General features: G+C 45.5%; 1 protein-coding gene across 7 annotated transcripts in view; it reads left to right on the forward strand.

Annotated features, from left to right (window-relative positions):
* The window catches only part of CACNA1E (calcium voltage-gated channel subunit alpha1 E), a 496,128-nt gene that overhangs the window by 168,203 nt on the left and 315,894 nt on the right, over positions 1-12,031 (forward strand). For all 7 annotated transcript variants that reach the window (XM_017524464.2, XM_017524463.2, XM_017524471.2 and 4 more), the window contains exon 3: positions 213-479. In XM_017524464.2, the coding sequence (XP_017379953.2) occupies positions 213-479 (267 nt within the window). The remainder of the gene's footprint in view (positions 1-212; positions 480-12,031) is intronic.

Raw genomic sequence — 12,031 nt, forward strand, 5'->3', positions numbered from 1 at the left:
AGCTTCGCAGAGGTTGCATTTAGATTCAACAGTTCACAGCGGCGGGCTGCTGCTGCTGCCTCTCCGAAGGGCTCGCGGAGCTCCCCAGAGGCGGTGGTCCCCGTGCCTGTCTGGATGCGGCTCTGAGTCTCCCTGTTTCTTTCTGCTTGTTGCTGTGTGCGGGTGTTCGGCTGCGATCACCTTTGTGTGTCTTCTGTCTGTTTAAACTTCAGGATGGCTCGCTTCGGGGAGGCGGTGGTCGCCAGGCCGGGGTCGGGCGATGGAGACTCGGACCAGAGCAGGAACCGGCAAGGAACCCCCGTGCCGGCCTCGGGGCAGGCAGCCGCCTACAAGCAGACGAAAGCGCAGAGGGCGCGGACTATGGCTTTGTACAACCCCATTCCCGTCCGGCAGAACTGTTTCACCGTCAACAGATCCCTGTTCATCTTCGGAGAAGAAAACATTGTCAGGAAATATGCCAAGAAGCTCATCGATTGGCCATATCCTTTCTTGCCCACCATAACTCCCTCTCCCCCTTCTTCGGGTGAAGCGGGGGACCTAGCATGGAATGTATCCCCCACCCCCTTCCTGGTGCCAATTTGCCCCTTTGCTGAAGCGGTGCATCTAAGGGGCAAGCTTGGTGCCTTGGAGACCGGTTTGGGCACTAGTGTTTTTTTCAAGGTAAGGCTTTTGCTTTTTTATTTTTTCTGTGTGGAAATCTCTAGTGTCCCTGGGTGCGTCCCTTTCTGGGCTGGGCTTTGTCTGATTCCCAGCCCCCTCCCCACCCCTACTCCCTTCACATGCCGCACTCCACAAAGATTGGGCTGCCCCAATGCTTCCTTTCATAATCAAGTCTCATTTTCCTCCCTTTAAGCTAGCCACTCTGCTTCTATCCCCACCAGCCAGGAGATACTGCACTGTCTTCCTGTAGGGAAGTCAAGGCTCCATGAGAGGATTTATCAGTTCGGAAGCTCCCAGAGCACTGGGCCAAAATCCTGTATACAGATAGACAAATGAATAAATAAAACAGGCTTTTGGCTGGGGACTCAGCTAACTCTGGGGACTTAAGTTTAAGTTCCACTGAAAGTGGCATGAATGAGTGTCTGTCAGGGGAGGTGATCTCTGTAGCCACGGCTTAAACAGCTCAAACTTGGAGTTCTCTTCTCAGCCAAGGAAGAGCAGCTCATCAGGTCCGTCCTTTCCTTGGTCCTGAGTTGGGTACTCTTGCTTCCTAGTGCTTGACCCAGCTGGTTGCTCTCTCAGTACCCAGGATCCAGGTGGAACTGCTGGGCCTGCATTTATCTGCCCAGGCCAGAGGTGTGCACGCAGTCTCTCTCTCCTTAGCTCCAAAGGAACTGCTCTCCCAAAAGCACTGGTGGGGGCCATCTCTGATGGTGGTGGTGTCAGGGTGAACAGGCATGGAAGGAGCTGCTCTGCAGGTTTAATCGAGTGCACCAAATGCAGGCTGCTGATTAGGCAGCTCGCTGCCTTGTTCTTCACTGAGGATTGGATGCCTGGCAAGGCCATTAGGAATTGGGGGTGGGGGGGTGGTGAAGGTGATTAGTAGGAGGCAAGCTAGTGGTCTGGTGTTAAATATGGGGGTGGGTTGGAGACATGGGACTTTGGGAGGGAGATTTGGGAGGGATGTACCTGCAAAGGAGACCCCTCCTTGTCTCCCCTATTCTCCCTCTTTCCCACCCCCACTCTCCAGGTGTGCAGCAGTGAGGCAGCTGGAGCTGCCTTAAGTCCCTAGTGTTAGCCAGGCACCCAGCTCTTTTCCCCCAGGGCTTGGGCATCTCCCTACTCCCCCCACCCCAGCCTCTGGCCTTCCCCTCCTTCTTCCCTAGTTTCCTGCCTCAGCAGCTCCATGATTGGCTGGCGCGTGGTGCTTCTAGGCAGCACCCCTCATTAGAAACGAAGGAGCATCTCTAAGCAGATATTCTTCCTGCTGCTGTTCGCATCCTCCCACAGCCACCCCTGGCTGGGCTTCTCCCTCTCTCCTCCTCCCTGCACTCCCCTCCCCTGTTCCACTCCCACAGAGTGATCCCGGGCCATCCATTGCCTGAGTTGAACGTATCTAGCTAGGGCGGGGGTTTCGGGCGGGGGAGGGGTCGGGTCCCCGCAGTCACGCCTGCCGGTGCGCTGCACAAAGCCGACAGATGTCATTGTGTTGTGTGCTGCCGCCGCAAATATTCCTCTAGGCAGTCTACGGATTTCCCAGCCTGGGCCCTCCTTTCTCGCTCGCCTTCTGCAGTTCTCTAAACCTTCCCATCCACCAGGTGCTGCTTTGCTGTGCCCCTGTTTAGGGGCGTGTTTATTCAGACAGGCGCCCTCCCTTTCTTTGCGGTAGACAAAGCCGCCCAACTGCCCCGCGGGTGGCAAAGTGTGCCAACAGCCATCGCTGGCACCTCGGACAGCGCCTCCGAAACTCCCAGCGGCCCTGGGTCCCCAGTTACCCAGGTTCAGCACCTCGGGTACTTCCGGGCTGAGAAACCTGGCACGTTTCCTACAGCACGCGGTCACCTCTTTTCACGTTTTCTCTTCCGCTGCAAAGACGCCGCCTTTCTACCAGGCATTGCGAGCGCGCAAGGTGCGGCTGTCAGTCTTACTCCTCCCAAATCAGAGACTCTCGAGGGAGTTGATTTTAGCATCATGCACTGTGCCTTGGCCCTGAGCCCTGTCCCAATGGTCTCCTCTGTCTTCATAGTTGGAAATTTCACAGTGGTTCTACAGCATATAGGCTGTGGTAACAGTGTTCAGAGAACATCTGCTAAGGTGTTTAGTGGAACCCTGTTGGAAAATGTAAAATGCACCATGTTTGCTTTTTTTTCTTCTGTACAATGTAATTGACTAATATATTCCCTCTGGTGGTGACCACGTGGAAACATTGGGTTACCGTGGGAAACGCACCTAAATTCCTAGTCTCAACTTCCTTTCCTTTCTAAACATCCAACTTCCCAAAATATCTTGCTTTGTCTTACTGGGAGTCAGTCTGAGTAGTGGTTGTCCATAGAGCTAGGCTGCCTGGGTTCAAATCCTAGTTTTTTCACCAGCTCCGTGACCTTGAAAAGTTACTTCTTTACTCTGTGACTCAGTTGTCTTATCTGTTAAATGAGGATGATAATAATGGGAGAATTAAATGAGTTAATATATATCACACACCTAAAACATTACCTAATTACCCAATAAACACTAGTTGTTATTATTAATGACGTCCTTCAGAAATTTCAGCCTGCCTGAAGTTGGGAGGGGTCTTAGTTCAAGGTGAAATCTTCTAGATTCCTGCCTCTCAAAGAGAGCAAGGGGCTGCATCCACCTCACCTGGGAGCTTGCTAAAAATTCAGAATCCTGGGCCCCACTTCAATCCTGCTGAATCAGAATCTGCGTTGTAATAAGATCTCCGTGTGATTAATATGCTCATGAAAGTTTAGGAAGTACTTCTTTGCTCTTTGTAAAGGCCAGATTTTTTTTTTTATTTTTTTATTTAAGAAAAGAAGGTTGTTCTGTTGTTCAGAAGACATGCCAAGACCTGGTTTCTTATTGACACATGCAAATCTAGCGTGCTTGGGGATTTTGTTCATATTACAACACCTTTTGAGACTTCCACTTTATCATAGGCTGCAGAAAGTCACCGTAGGACGAGGAGGTTGATGTACATTTCTATATGCTGCGTTAGTGGTCCCTTCATGCTGCGTATTACTGGTCTTTCATCATGTTTGTCTGAAAAGATTGGTTAACTAAAAGGAATGGTTTAAGTTATGCTTCTAGGACACCCTCACCCTGACTTGGAGGGGAAGGGTAACCTTATCCAGTTATTAATAGGGGAGGTCTAGTTCTTATGGGAAGAAATACCCAAGACAGCCCAGAGTTGGCATGGAAGATGGTGGCAAGTCAACAGCCTACTCTGAATGTGTTTCATTTTTCTTGGAAGCTACATCTGCATAGGGAGATAATTTTATTTTCTTATGGCACTTACCATACTCTTTTTAAAAATGCTAATGTGATTTAAAATGTGATGTTACATTCTATATGATTCCTCCTTTTCTTTTTTGCTCATCTAATAGAGCTATCCAGAGGGTTCTCTTCTTCTCTGGCAGTTGGCTGTTCTGAGTGCCCTCCCGTGTTCACCATGCTGCAGCTTACCTGCTCTCATTCGTTCATGCCCAGGGCCAGTTACCTGGCCAGTTACCCTGTGGGCATACAGCACCTCATACGTGGTTTGTGTGATGCCCGACACTTGTCTGAACTTTTCCAGGTCAGGGGTGTGAAGGGAAGAAGTGGTGTGTCTGGCTTGGCGACTCTATTCCAGAGTTGGGCAATAGGATATTCCCCCCATGCCCCTATCACGTTGGTCATCTCCTCAGGGGAGCACATGTTTTGTGTGGAAATGAACATGGCTGACAGTAGGCAGGTCGAATATGTTTGCAGCCCTGAGATAATGAAGCTCATCACAGCGAACCTGTGGGCATTAATCCATGATTTCTTATTGTAGAGAATTTCATTGTATCCCCAAAGCGCTCTGACTTTGGATCAGAGATTATATGCTTTATTATTGTGAATCTCCCGTTGTAGACTGTCGATTCATTTTGGAGGATTTTGGTGAGGATTACCAAAAGTTTTAGTTCCTAAATCTCCCATTTTGGCATATCCTTTTCTTCTGCTTTGGTTGTCTATAAACATGCAGCACATTGCAGGATAGTAGACTGAGGTCCTGGTAAGAATTTCAGGTTTGATGTAACTCTAGTGAATCATGAGTCAGGATGCCTTGATTAGGGAAGACGTCGGCAGCCAACAAGGATGAAGTCTGTAATTATATCCTATGACCAGATAATACAGAGGGGCTTCATATCGTCTGGGTACCTGTGCACAGATGCAGATGGTAAGACAGATAGTGACTGCAGCTGGCACTGAAGCTGTGGTAGAAAGATCTTCATTTTCCGAGCATCCCAGGACAATCTCTGAATTGTCTGTTGGCTTTGCTTTTAATATGAAGTGTGGGTAATGTTTCATCTGGAAACCAGGCCATGACCTGTTGTGGGGACCATTTGTAATTGGGATGCAGCCTGGAAAATGAGTTGGAGTGAAGGAGTTTGACAGAAATGAAATGACTTGAGGATAGAGACAAAAATACCCTGAATGTGATAGTTTTGTCTGTTGGTTTGCGTGTCATTATTTCTCCATTTCCCTCCACTTGCTTTTTCTGCAATAGGCTCGGTGCATGCTATGAATTAAAGGAGGAAGAGGAAAGTAACGAGAACAAGCCCGTTTTTTTCCTCTTCTGAAACATCCAGACTCTGAAATTATTAGCTCCATCCAAAATTACTTATCTCTTTATAGCATTGCTGTACAAAATGTAGGAGTTTTTTCCCCCTCAAACTCTGCTGCTCTCCCCCTTCTTTATAGGAACATCTGGTTTCCTTCAATCTTCATATTCTTCGTGAAAATAAACTGAGTGAAGCTTTGCTAAGCTCTCAGAACTCTTGCAAACCTTTGACTCCATGTCTTTGATGAGCAGGTCAGCCGCCTCCCTTACATCCTGCACAGGGCTGCCTGGAAAGCTACAGCTCACCAGACACCAAAGCCCAGATGTGCAATTCAGTCCACCAGGGGTGACTCTGCTGATCTTATTTTGCTTATTACTGACCACAAAGACATAAAGGATGGAACCTAAATGCAACTCTAATTAATATCCTTTTATTCAGGGGGGTTGGGGGGAGGGAGGGAGGGAGAGAGAGAGGGGGAGAGAGAGAGAGAGAGAGAGAGAGAGAGAGAGAGAGAGAAACAGAGAGATACAGACACACACGCACCAGGTCTTTACTTTCTCTTTCTGCCCATCTTTTCATCTTTCTATATTTCTCCTTCTCTCATTTTTAGGTTCAGCCTTTGTGAATAATTCATTATATGTGTGGGTTTTTCCTAGGATTTTCAGAAAAGGAAGGTTATTTGTCTTCCTCTTGGAAAGGATTAAGGTCTCTCACAGAGGGCCAACTTCAGAAATCCACTTTTTCTCCAAGACCTTTGTTTTCTGCAGTGGGACCGTGACACAACAGGAAGGAAGCTGGGGGGAGATCTTGTAACACACTTTTTCTTGCCATTTTTATGATGACTGCCTCTTACCCAGCCCTGTTACATCTGAGTGCCCCAAAAATATGCACCTTGTAGCCTTTTCTTCTCAGAGACCCTGGTTAAGTGGAAGATACCGGCCACTCTGAATCCTGTTGTCATCTTGGGTTTTCACACTGAGAAATGCTGAACAACTAAGCTAAGGAACAGTCATCTGTAACTATTTCTTTTTCAAATTCCAGTGTGAATTCTCATAGGAATTACAGGGAGCAGGGGTAGTTGTGGGGAACAGGCCTGGAATTCACTGTCTAACACTCCGCCACCTCTACCGTCACCACCACCATGTGGCTTCTAAAGCAGTCCCTTCCAAAGAGTGATAGAAACATGAGGGGCTTGGATCAGTGTTACTTTCCCCAATCCTCTAAACCTACACAGAGAGGATGCATGTGTGGGTTCACCCATCAGTCATGTTTCCAGCATCAATCCTAATTAAGGACAGAAAGTACAGCACAGAGTTTTTAGACTCCCCCAACCTCATGGATTCTTAGTGTTAAGCTTATTACAGGGAGATGTTTATGGTGTATCTTTGCTCACTGAGCACCCCGAATATGCTTCCTTATAAACCTTGATGAGCCCCAGTGTCCCTATCTCTGGAAAGCAGGTAGAAGCTAGAAGATGCATTCTTATCAGGTGAAGATGGGCTAGATTAAGGGGAACAGCAGTGAATGACTTTAAAATGTGTTGGTTATCCAAGACATCCTCCCCGCCACCTCCCAGAGTAGTGGGTACTTCTTAGGACCTTCCTTTATTGTATTTTGAGCTCCAAATTTGTAGGACTAAATAGTCCACCCTTAATCCTCTTACTTATTAAAAAAAAAAAAAAGGAGCCTCAGATAGACCCATTTGTAAAGAGGTAGTTAATCCCAGCAGGTGGGTGGGGCTTGGGAATGATACGCCCAGCTGAGGCTTCAGAGAGAGGCCCTTTCTGGCACCTGTGCCAAGTGTGGTCTTTTTGCCTGTGGGTGGCTGATTTGAATCACTGTTGTAACTCTGCATAATCTTGAGGCTCTCTATTTTTTTTTTTTTTTTTTTTTTTTTTTTTTCTGCGTTCTTTTTTTTGCTGCATTTTTGCTGCATTTGGGCTGCATCGGTTCCCCTCATCTCTGGAGAATTTGGAAAGCCTCTTTCAGATATATGCGAGTTTTCCAAAGGCTGTGTCATTAAAGGTTGTGGGGGGCGGTCATCTTTCTTCCCTTTAGGGGAGGGATTGAAAGGATGCAGCTGGATGGTGGGTAGCAGGCTAGAGGGGAAAGGAAGAAATGCTCTGCTGTGGATCATGGATGGAGCCTCGATGATGCTCAGTTTCTGGCATCATTGCTGAGATGCGGGATATCGTGCGTGGCCTTCTGGATCTAGAGCGGAGGCTCTGAAAACCAGCACCGGGAGGAAAATTAATTCTCATGAGCCTTTCCCAGCCTTCAGCTTAGCTGTAGGTTGGAAGTTTTTCAAACTTTCTGTGCCTCTTTCCCAATTTCCACACCATTGTCTCATGGGACTGGACAGAGCCAAAAAGCATGAAATGGATTTTCAACAGTCACTCACTAACGTCCTGGCAATTTCCAGCTGTGTGCTCCTGGGAACTGTTTTGCTGCCTTTCTATCAGGGACCATTCCTTTCAGCAGGTGATTTCCATCAACATCAAGGCTAATTCCTCATTTAGTTCCTTTGCGTTGAAATCAGACATAGGTGGTCTGCCTGTTTCATCTACAAAACTGGCTGTCGAACTGTGTCTCAGAATCACCTGGAGGGCTTGTTAAAATACAGCTTACTAGATCCCACTTCCAGAGTTTCTGATTCAGTAGGTATGAGTAGGGCTGGAGAATTTTCGTTGGCCACAAGTTTCCCGCTGATACTGATGCTGCTGGTCTTGGAATCATGCTTTGAAAACCATTGCTGTACACGGTTTCGTTATCTGCCTGGCAATGCCTTTCTAGAAGGCCAATCTTACAAATTGCTGATGCGTTTCCTCATCCTAACTCTCTCTCATTTACCAGCGAAAGCCCTGCTGCTAACAAAAACTTAACACTTTGGGTTTGGGTAGTAAGGAGGCTTTGAGACTTCTCTAACAAAATGCTGATGACCTTGAGAACAGGGACATATGAAGAGAAATATATGTCATGATCAACTTTGAGTTAGTTTATCTTGTTCTCTCAGGACTTACCACTGGGATCAGGCTGTTCTGAGAAAGGACATGCCCCTATTTAATTCCAGCCCCTAGCACATGCTGCGACATAGTGAATGTTCAGTAAACTTTTGTTGGATGATTTATAACCAAATAGACTGCTATCGAGTCAGCAAGCATCAACAAAGTGCCTTGTGTTGCCCTGAATAAGACCTCTAAGACCAGATGTGGCCCTAGTGAGGGGGCAGGGGGTTGCCAGGAGGTGGTATGAGGGCAGGGGATGGCTGGGAGGGGAGTGAAGACTCATCACATGGGAATTGAGAGGCTGTAAAAGACAAGATTTAGCTACTTCATGATTATACTTAGGATTCTTTCAGTTTCTATATTACTGGATGCAGGCTTTCTCACTGTAAAAACAAAGAAAGACAGAGTATTTGTTACCCGGCATTTTATTACATAGAATTCTTTATTAATTGGCGTATAGTATAATGACAACTGAGATTTGTAATGGTGACCCCGAGGGTACCACAGAATGTTGGAGTACTTTCTGAATATTGCCAATGAAGCATTCATTGCATTACATTCAACATAGTTCCGCTGGTGTGTGCACTTCATTGTATTTTGAGCTTTGTGTGATTTATAATTCATATTGATTATATAAGTAGCTCTTTATCACTGTTTTTGGTTAAATGAACCAAAGCGTTCTTCTCCAGCTATACCAGATGACAGAGGAATTGGTATGTTGTTCTAGAAATCAGTTCTTTTAGTTCTGGAAATACTATAGGACCTGGAAGTAAATCCTGGTGCAATTGTCACGTATCAGGTGATACTTAGAACATAGTCATTATTTTTAAAATGGTCTAATAGCTCAGCAGGTTTTAGATTTACTGGGCAAGTTCCCCAGCTGGTAAGCTGGTATTATATCTAACTGGGTGCGTTTGTTTCTGTAGGCTAACATAGAAAATGAACCACCAAGGTTTCCAAGAGAGCGTTCAATAAGCATCTCAGCAAGAGGTTGTCAGATGGTACCTTCCCCAACTTGACTCTGAGTTATCCAACTTTTGTGCCTTGGGCTTATTTTTCTGCTTTTTTTTTTTTTTTTTACTTCCACTTCCCTCCTCCTTGAAGATCAGATGTTGAGCTCTAAAATGATTCGGTTGTAGGGTTCCCTTAGGTTTCTAAGGGTCAGTCTGAAACTCTCTGCAACTTTAGAGTATGACCTATAAGTGTCTAGATGGCCTGAGTAAGTGTCTAGATGGCATCTAGATGACCCTTTTTGGAGTGTTGGGACCACTGGGTCTCTCTAGTACAGTGTTTGTTTATTTGCTTTCTATGTTGGGATCACAAATCCTACTGACATCTAGTTGATGTTATAGATCTGTCTCTCCTGAAAAATGCACATACATTTTGCATTCAGTTTTAGAGGTCTATGAATCACAATTTAAAAACACCTACCATGTAAAAAATTCCCACTGTTTGGGATGTTGGGATGCTGGGCTATCAGGAGTAGTGATTGTTAATGAAACATCACTTTGTGAGTGAGTATGACAGGAATTTGATACGAAGGAGCTAGAGAGATGGTTGCACTGGGCTGTCAGCCAGGCTCCGGTGATAGAACACAAGCAATCTAACCAAAGGGCAGGAATTCAGTGCAGAAACTCTTTCTACATCGCTATGAAAGACAACTGTCAAGCTGGAATACTTCCACTGAAAGGGTGCTCTTCTGTTATTAAAAAAATTTAAGATATAGGGAGTAGAAATATTCCTCCTTATAGCTTCTGTCTGTTCTTTCCCCTCCTGTTTTCTGTTTTGTAAAGCAGTGGAGACTCAGTCTTCTTCTTTTCCCTTGATGGCCTTATGGCACTGAACAGCACTGGTGGTGGACTTTCAGTGATGATAGACATGGCTTTTGGCACCTGTGGCCCTTATGGAGTTGATATGTGAGTAATGCGACTGAGAACTAATTTTACATTTTACTTAATTTTAGTTAAGTTAAATTTCAGTAGCGACACATGGCTAGTGGCTACTGTACAGGACGGCACAGGTAGAGGGGATGCATAATGAGTCCGAAAGCTGAAGCTCCCCTTTGGTTCTGTCATTCATTAGCTTTGTTACTGGGCAGCGTCTCCTTGGCTTGGTGTGCAGGGCTTCTCATGAGCTACTCTGCACGATGCCCCAGCTTTCCTTGACCACTGTAATCACCGTCTCTTCAACTGCTTCAGCAGCTACTGATCTCTGAAGACATCATCTTTCAGGCCTCCATGCCTTTGTACTTACTGCTCTTCCACCTGGAATGAGCCTGGCTTTAAGACTGTACTCAGAGGTCACTTCCTCTGTGAAGTCTTCCTTGATTTCTCTTGGCTGAATAAGACTAGCTTTGTCCTTTGGGATCTCATAGGGCGCCTTACTTATTACTGTGTCATAACACATACCACATAATTTTTAGCATTGGTTTAAAATCCTTGCAAGGGGAGGGGACATTAATTACCAGATAATAAGACAATGCATATTAAAATCAGCATTTAACACATTCATTTCAATTAAAATACTTTTTTTTTTTTTTTTTGAGATGGAGTCTCGCTCTGTCACCCAGGCTGGAGTGCAGTGGTGCCATCTTGGCTCACTGCAACCTCCGCCTCGTGGGTTCAGGTGATTCTCCTGCCTCAGCCTCCCAAGTAGCTGGGACTACAGGTACATGCTGCCACACCTGGCTAATTTTTTTGTATTTTAGTAGAGATGGCGTTTCACTGTGTTGCTCAGGCTGGTTGCGAACTCCTGAGCCCAGGCAATCCACCTGCCTCTGCCTCCCAAAGTGCTGGGATTACAGGTGTGAGCCACTGCGCCTGGCCCAATTAAAATACTTTTTGAAGTGTGTGTGTGTGTATGATTTTTAATAAAATGTTTTTAATTTTTAATTTTTTTACAGAAGTAGCATTCTGTTTCTGACTTGAGGTTGTAGTCAACTGAAATCTCTGGTTCTTTTCATATGAATTGATGACAGAGTTAGTTTTCTCTTACACTGTTCTCATTCAGTTTAATTTTTGAATCTAGATTCAAGACTCTGTGTTTATATCAGGTACATTTTATCTCCTTGCTTTTGATCCAACAGTTCATCCTGTAGAAATCCTTTTCAATTGAGAACAAGGAACTAACATCCATTGAACGTCTACCAAGTTTCAGGCTCTATTTCAAGCAAGTGTATTATCCACATTTTAAATATGGAGAACCTGAGGTGAAAGCAGATTAAATCGCTTGCCCAAGGTCACCACCAGTGAACTTGAACCACATGATCTGACTCCAAAGTTTAAGTGATTTCTACACCACACTGTCTGTGGACTCTGCTGTTGCGTGAGTGAGCTCCCCACCCTGACCACTGTGTCATCTGCAGATTTATCAGCACAGACTTAATGCTTTCATTCGAGTAATGGATAAAAAAGAGAGTTAGAATCAGGGTTCCGCTTTCTGCTTATCGTCAGTGCATCGGTCAGTGTGTGCTGACTGTTGAGCTTTTCCCAAGTATTCTGATCTGTGCTTTAGCCTGCGGACAGTTCTGTATTTTGTCTGTAAAAATATTGTATGAGATATTCTTGTCACATGCTTTACTGAAATCAGTACACATTTTCATGACTACTTCATGTCTATTTTAAGCAGGATGTATTATCTGGCTTTCTCCAAAGTCCACTTTAGGTATCACTTTCAGAGACTCAGACAATATTTTATTTCTTTCTTGGACAATAAAAGTGTTGTGTCCTAGAATCTCAGGAGTTGAGGGATATTAGATGTCATCTCGTCCAATGCCCAGTTGAC

The sequence above is a fragment of the Cebus imitator genome, unplaced genomic scaffold (genome assembly GCF_001604975.1).
Source record: "Cebus imitator isolate Cc_AM_T3 unplaced genomic scaffold, Cebus_imitator-1.0 Scaffold33, whole genome shotgun sequence".
Classification (NCBI taxonomy): Eukaryota; Metazoa; Chordata; class Mammalia; order Primates; family Cebidae; genus Cebus; species Cebus imitator.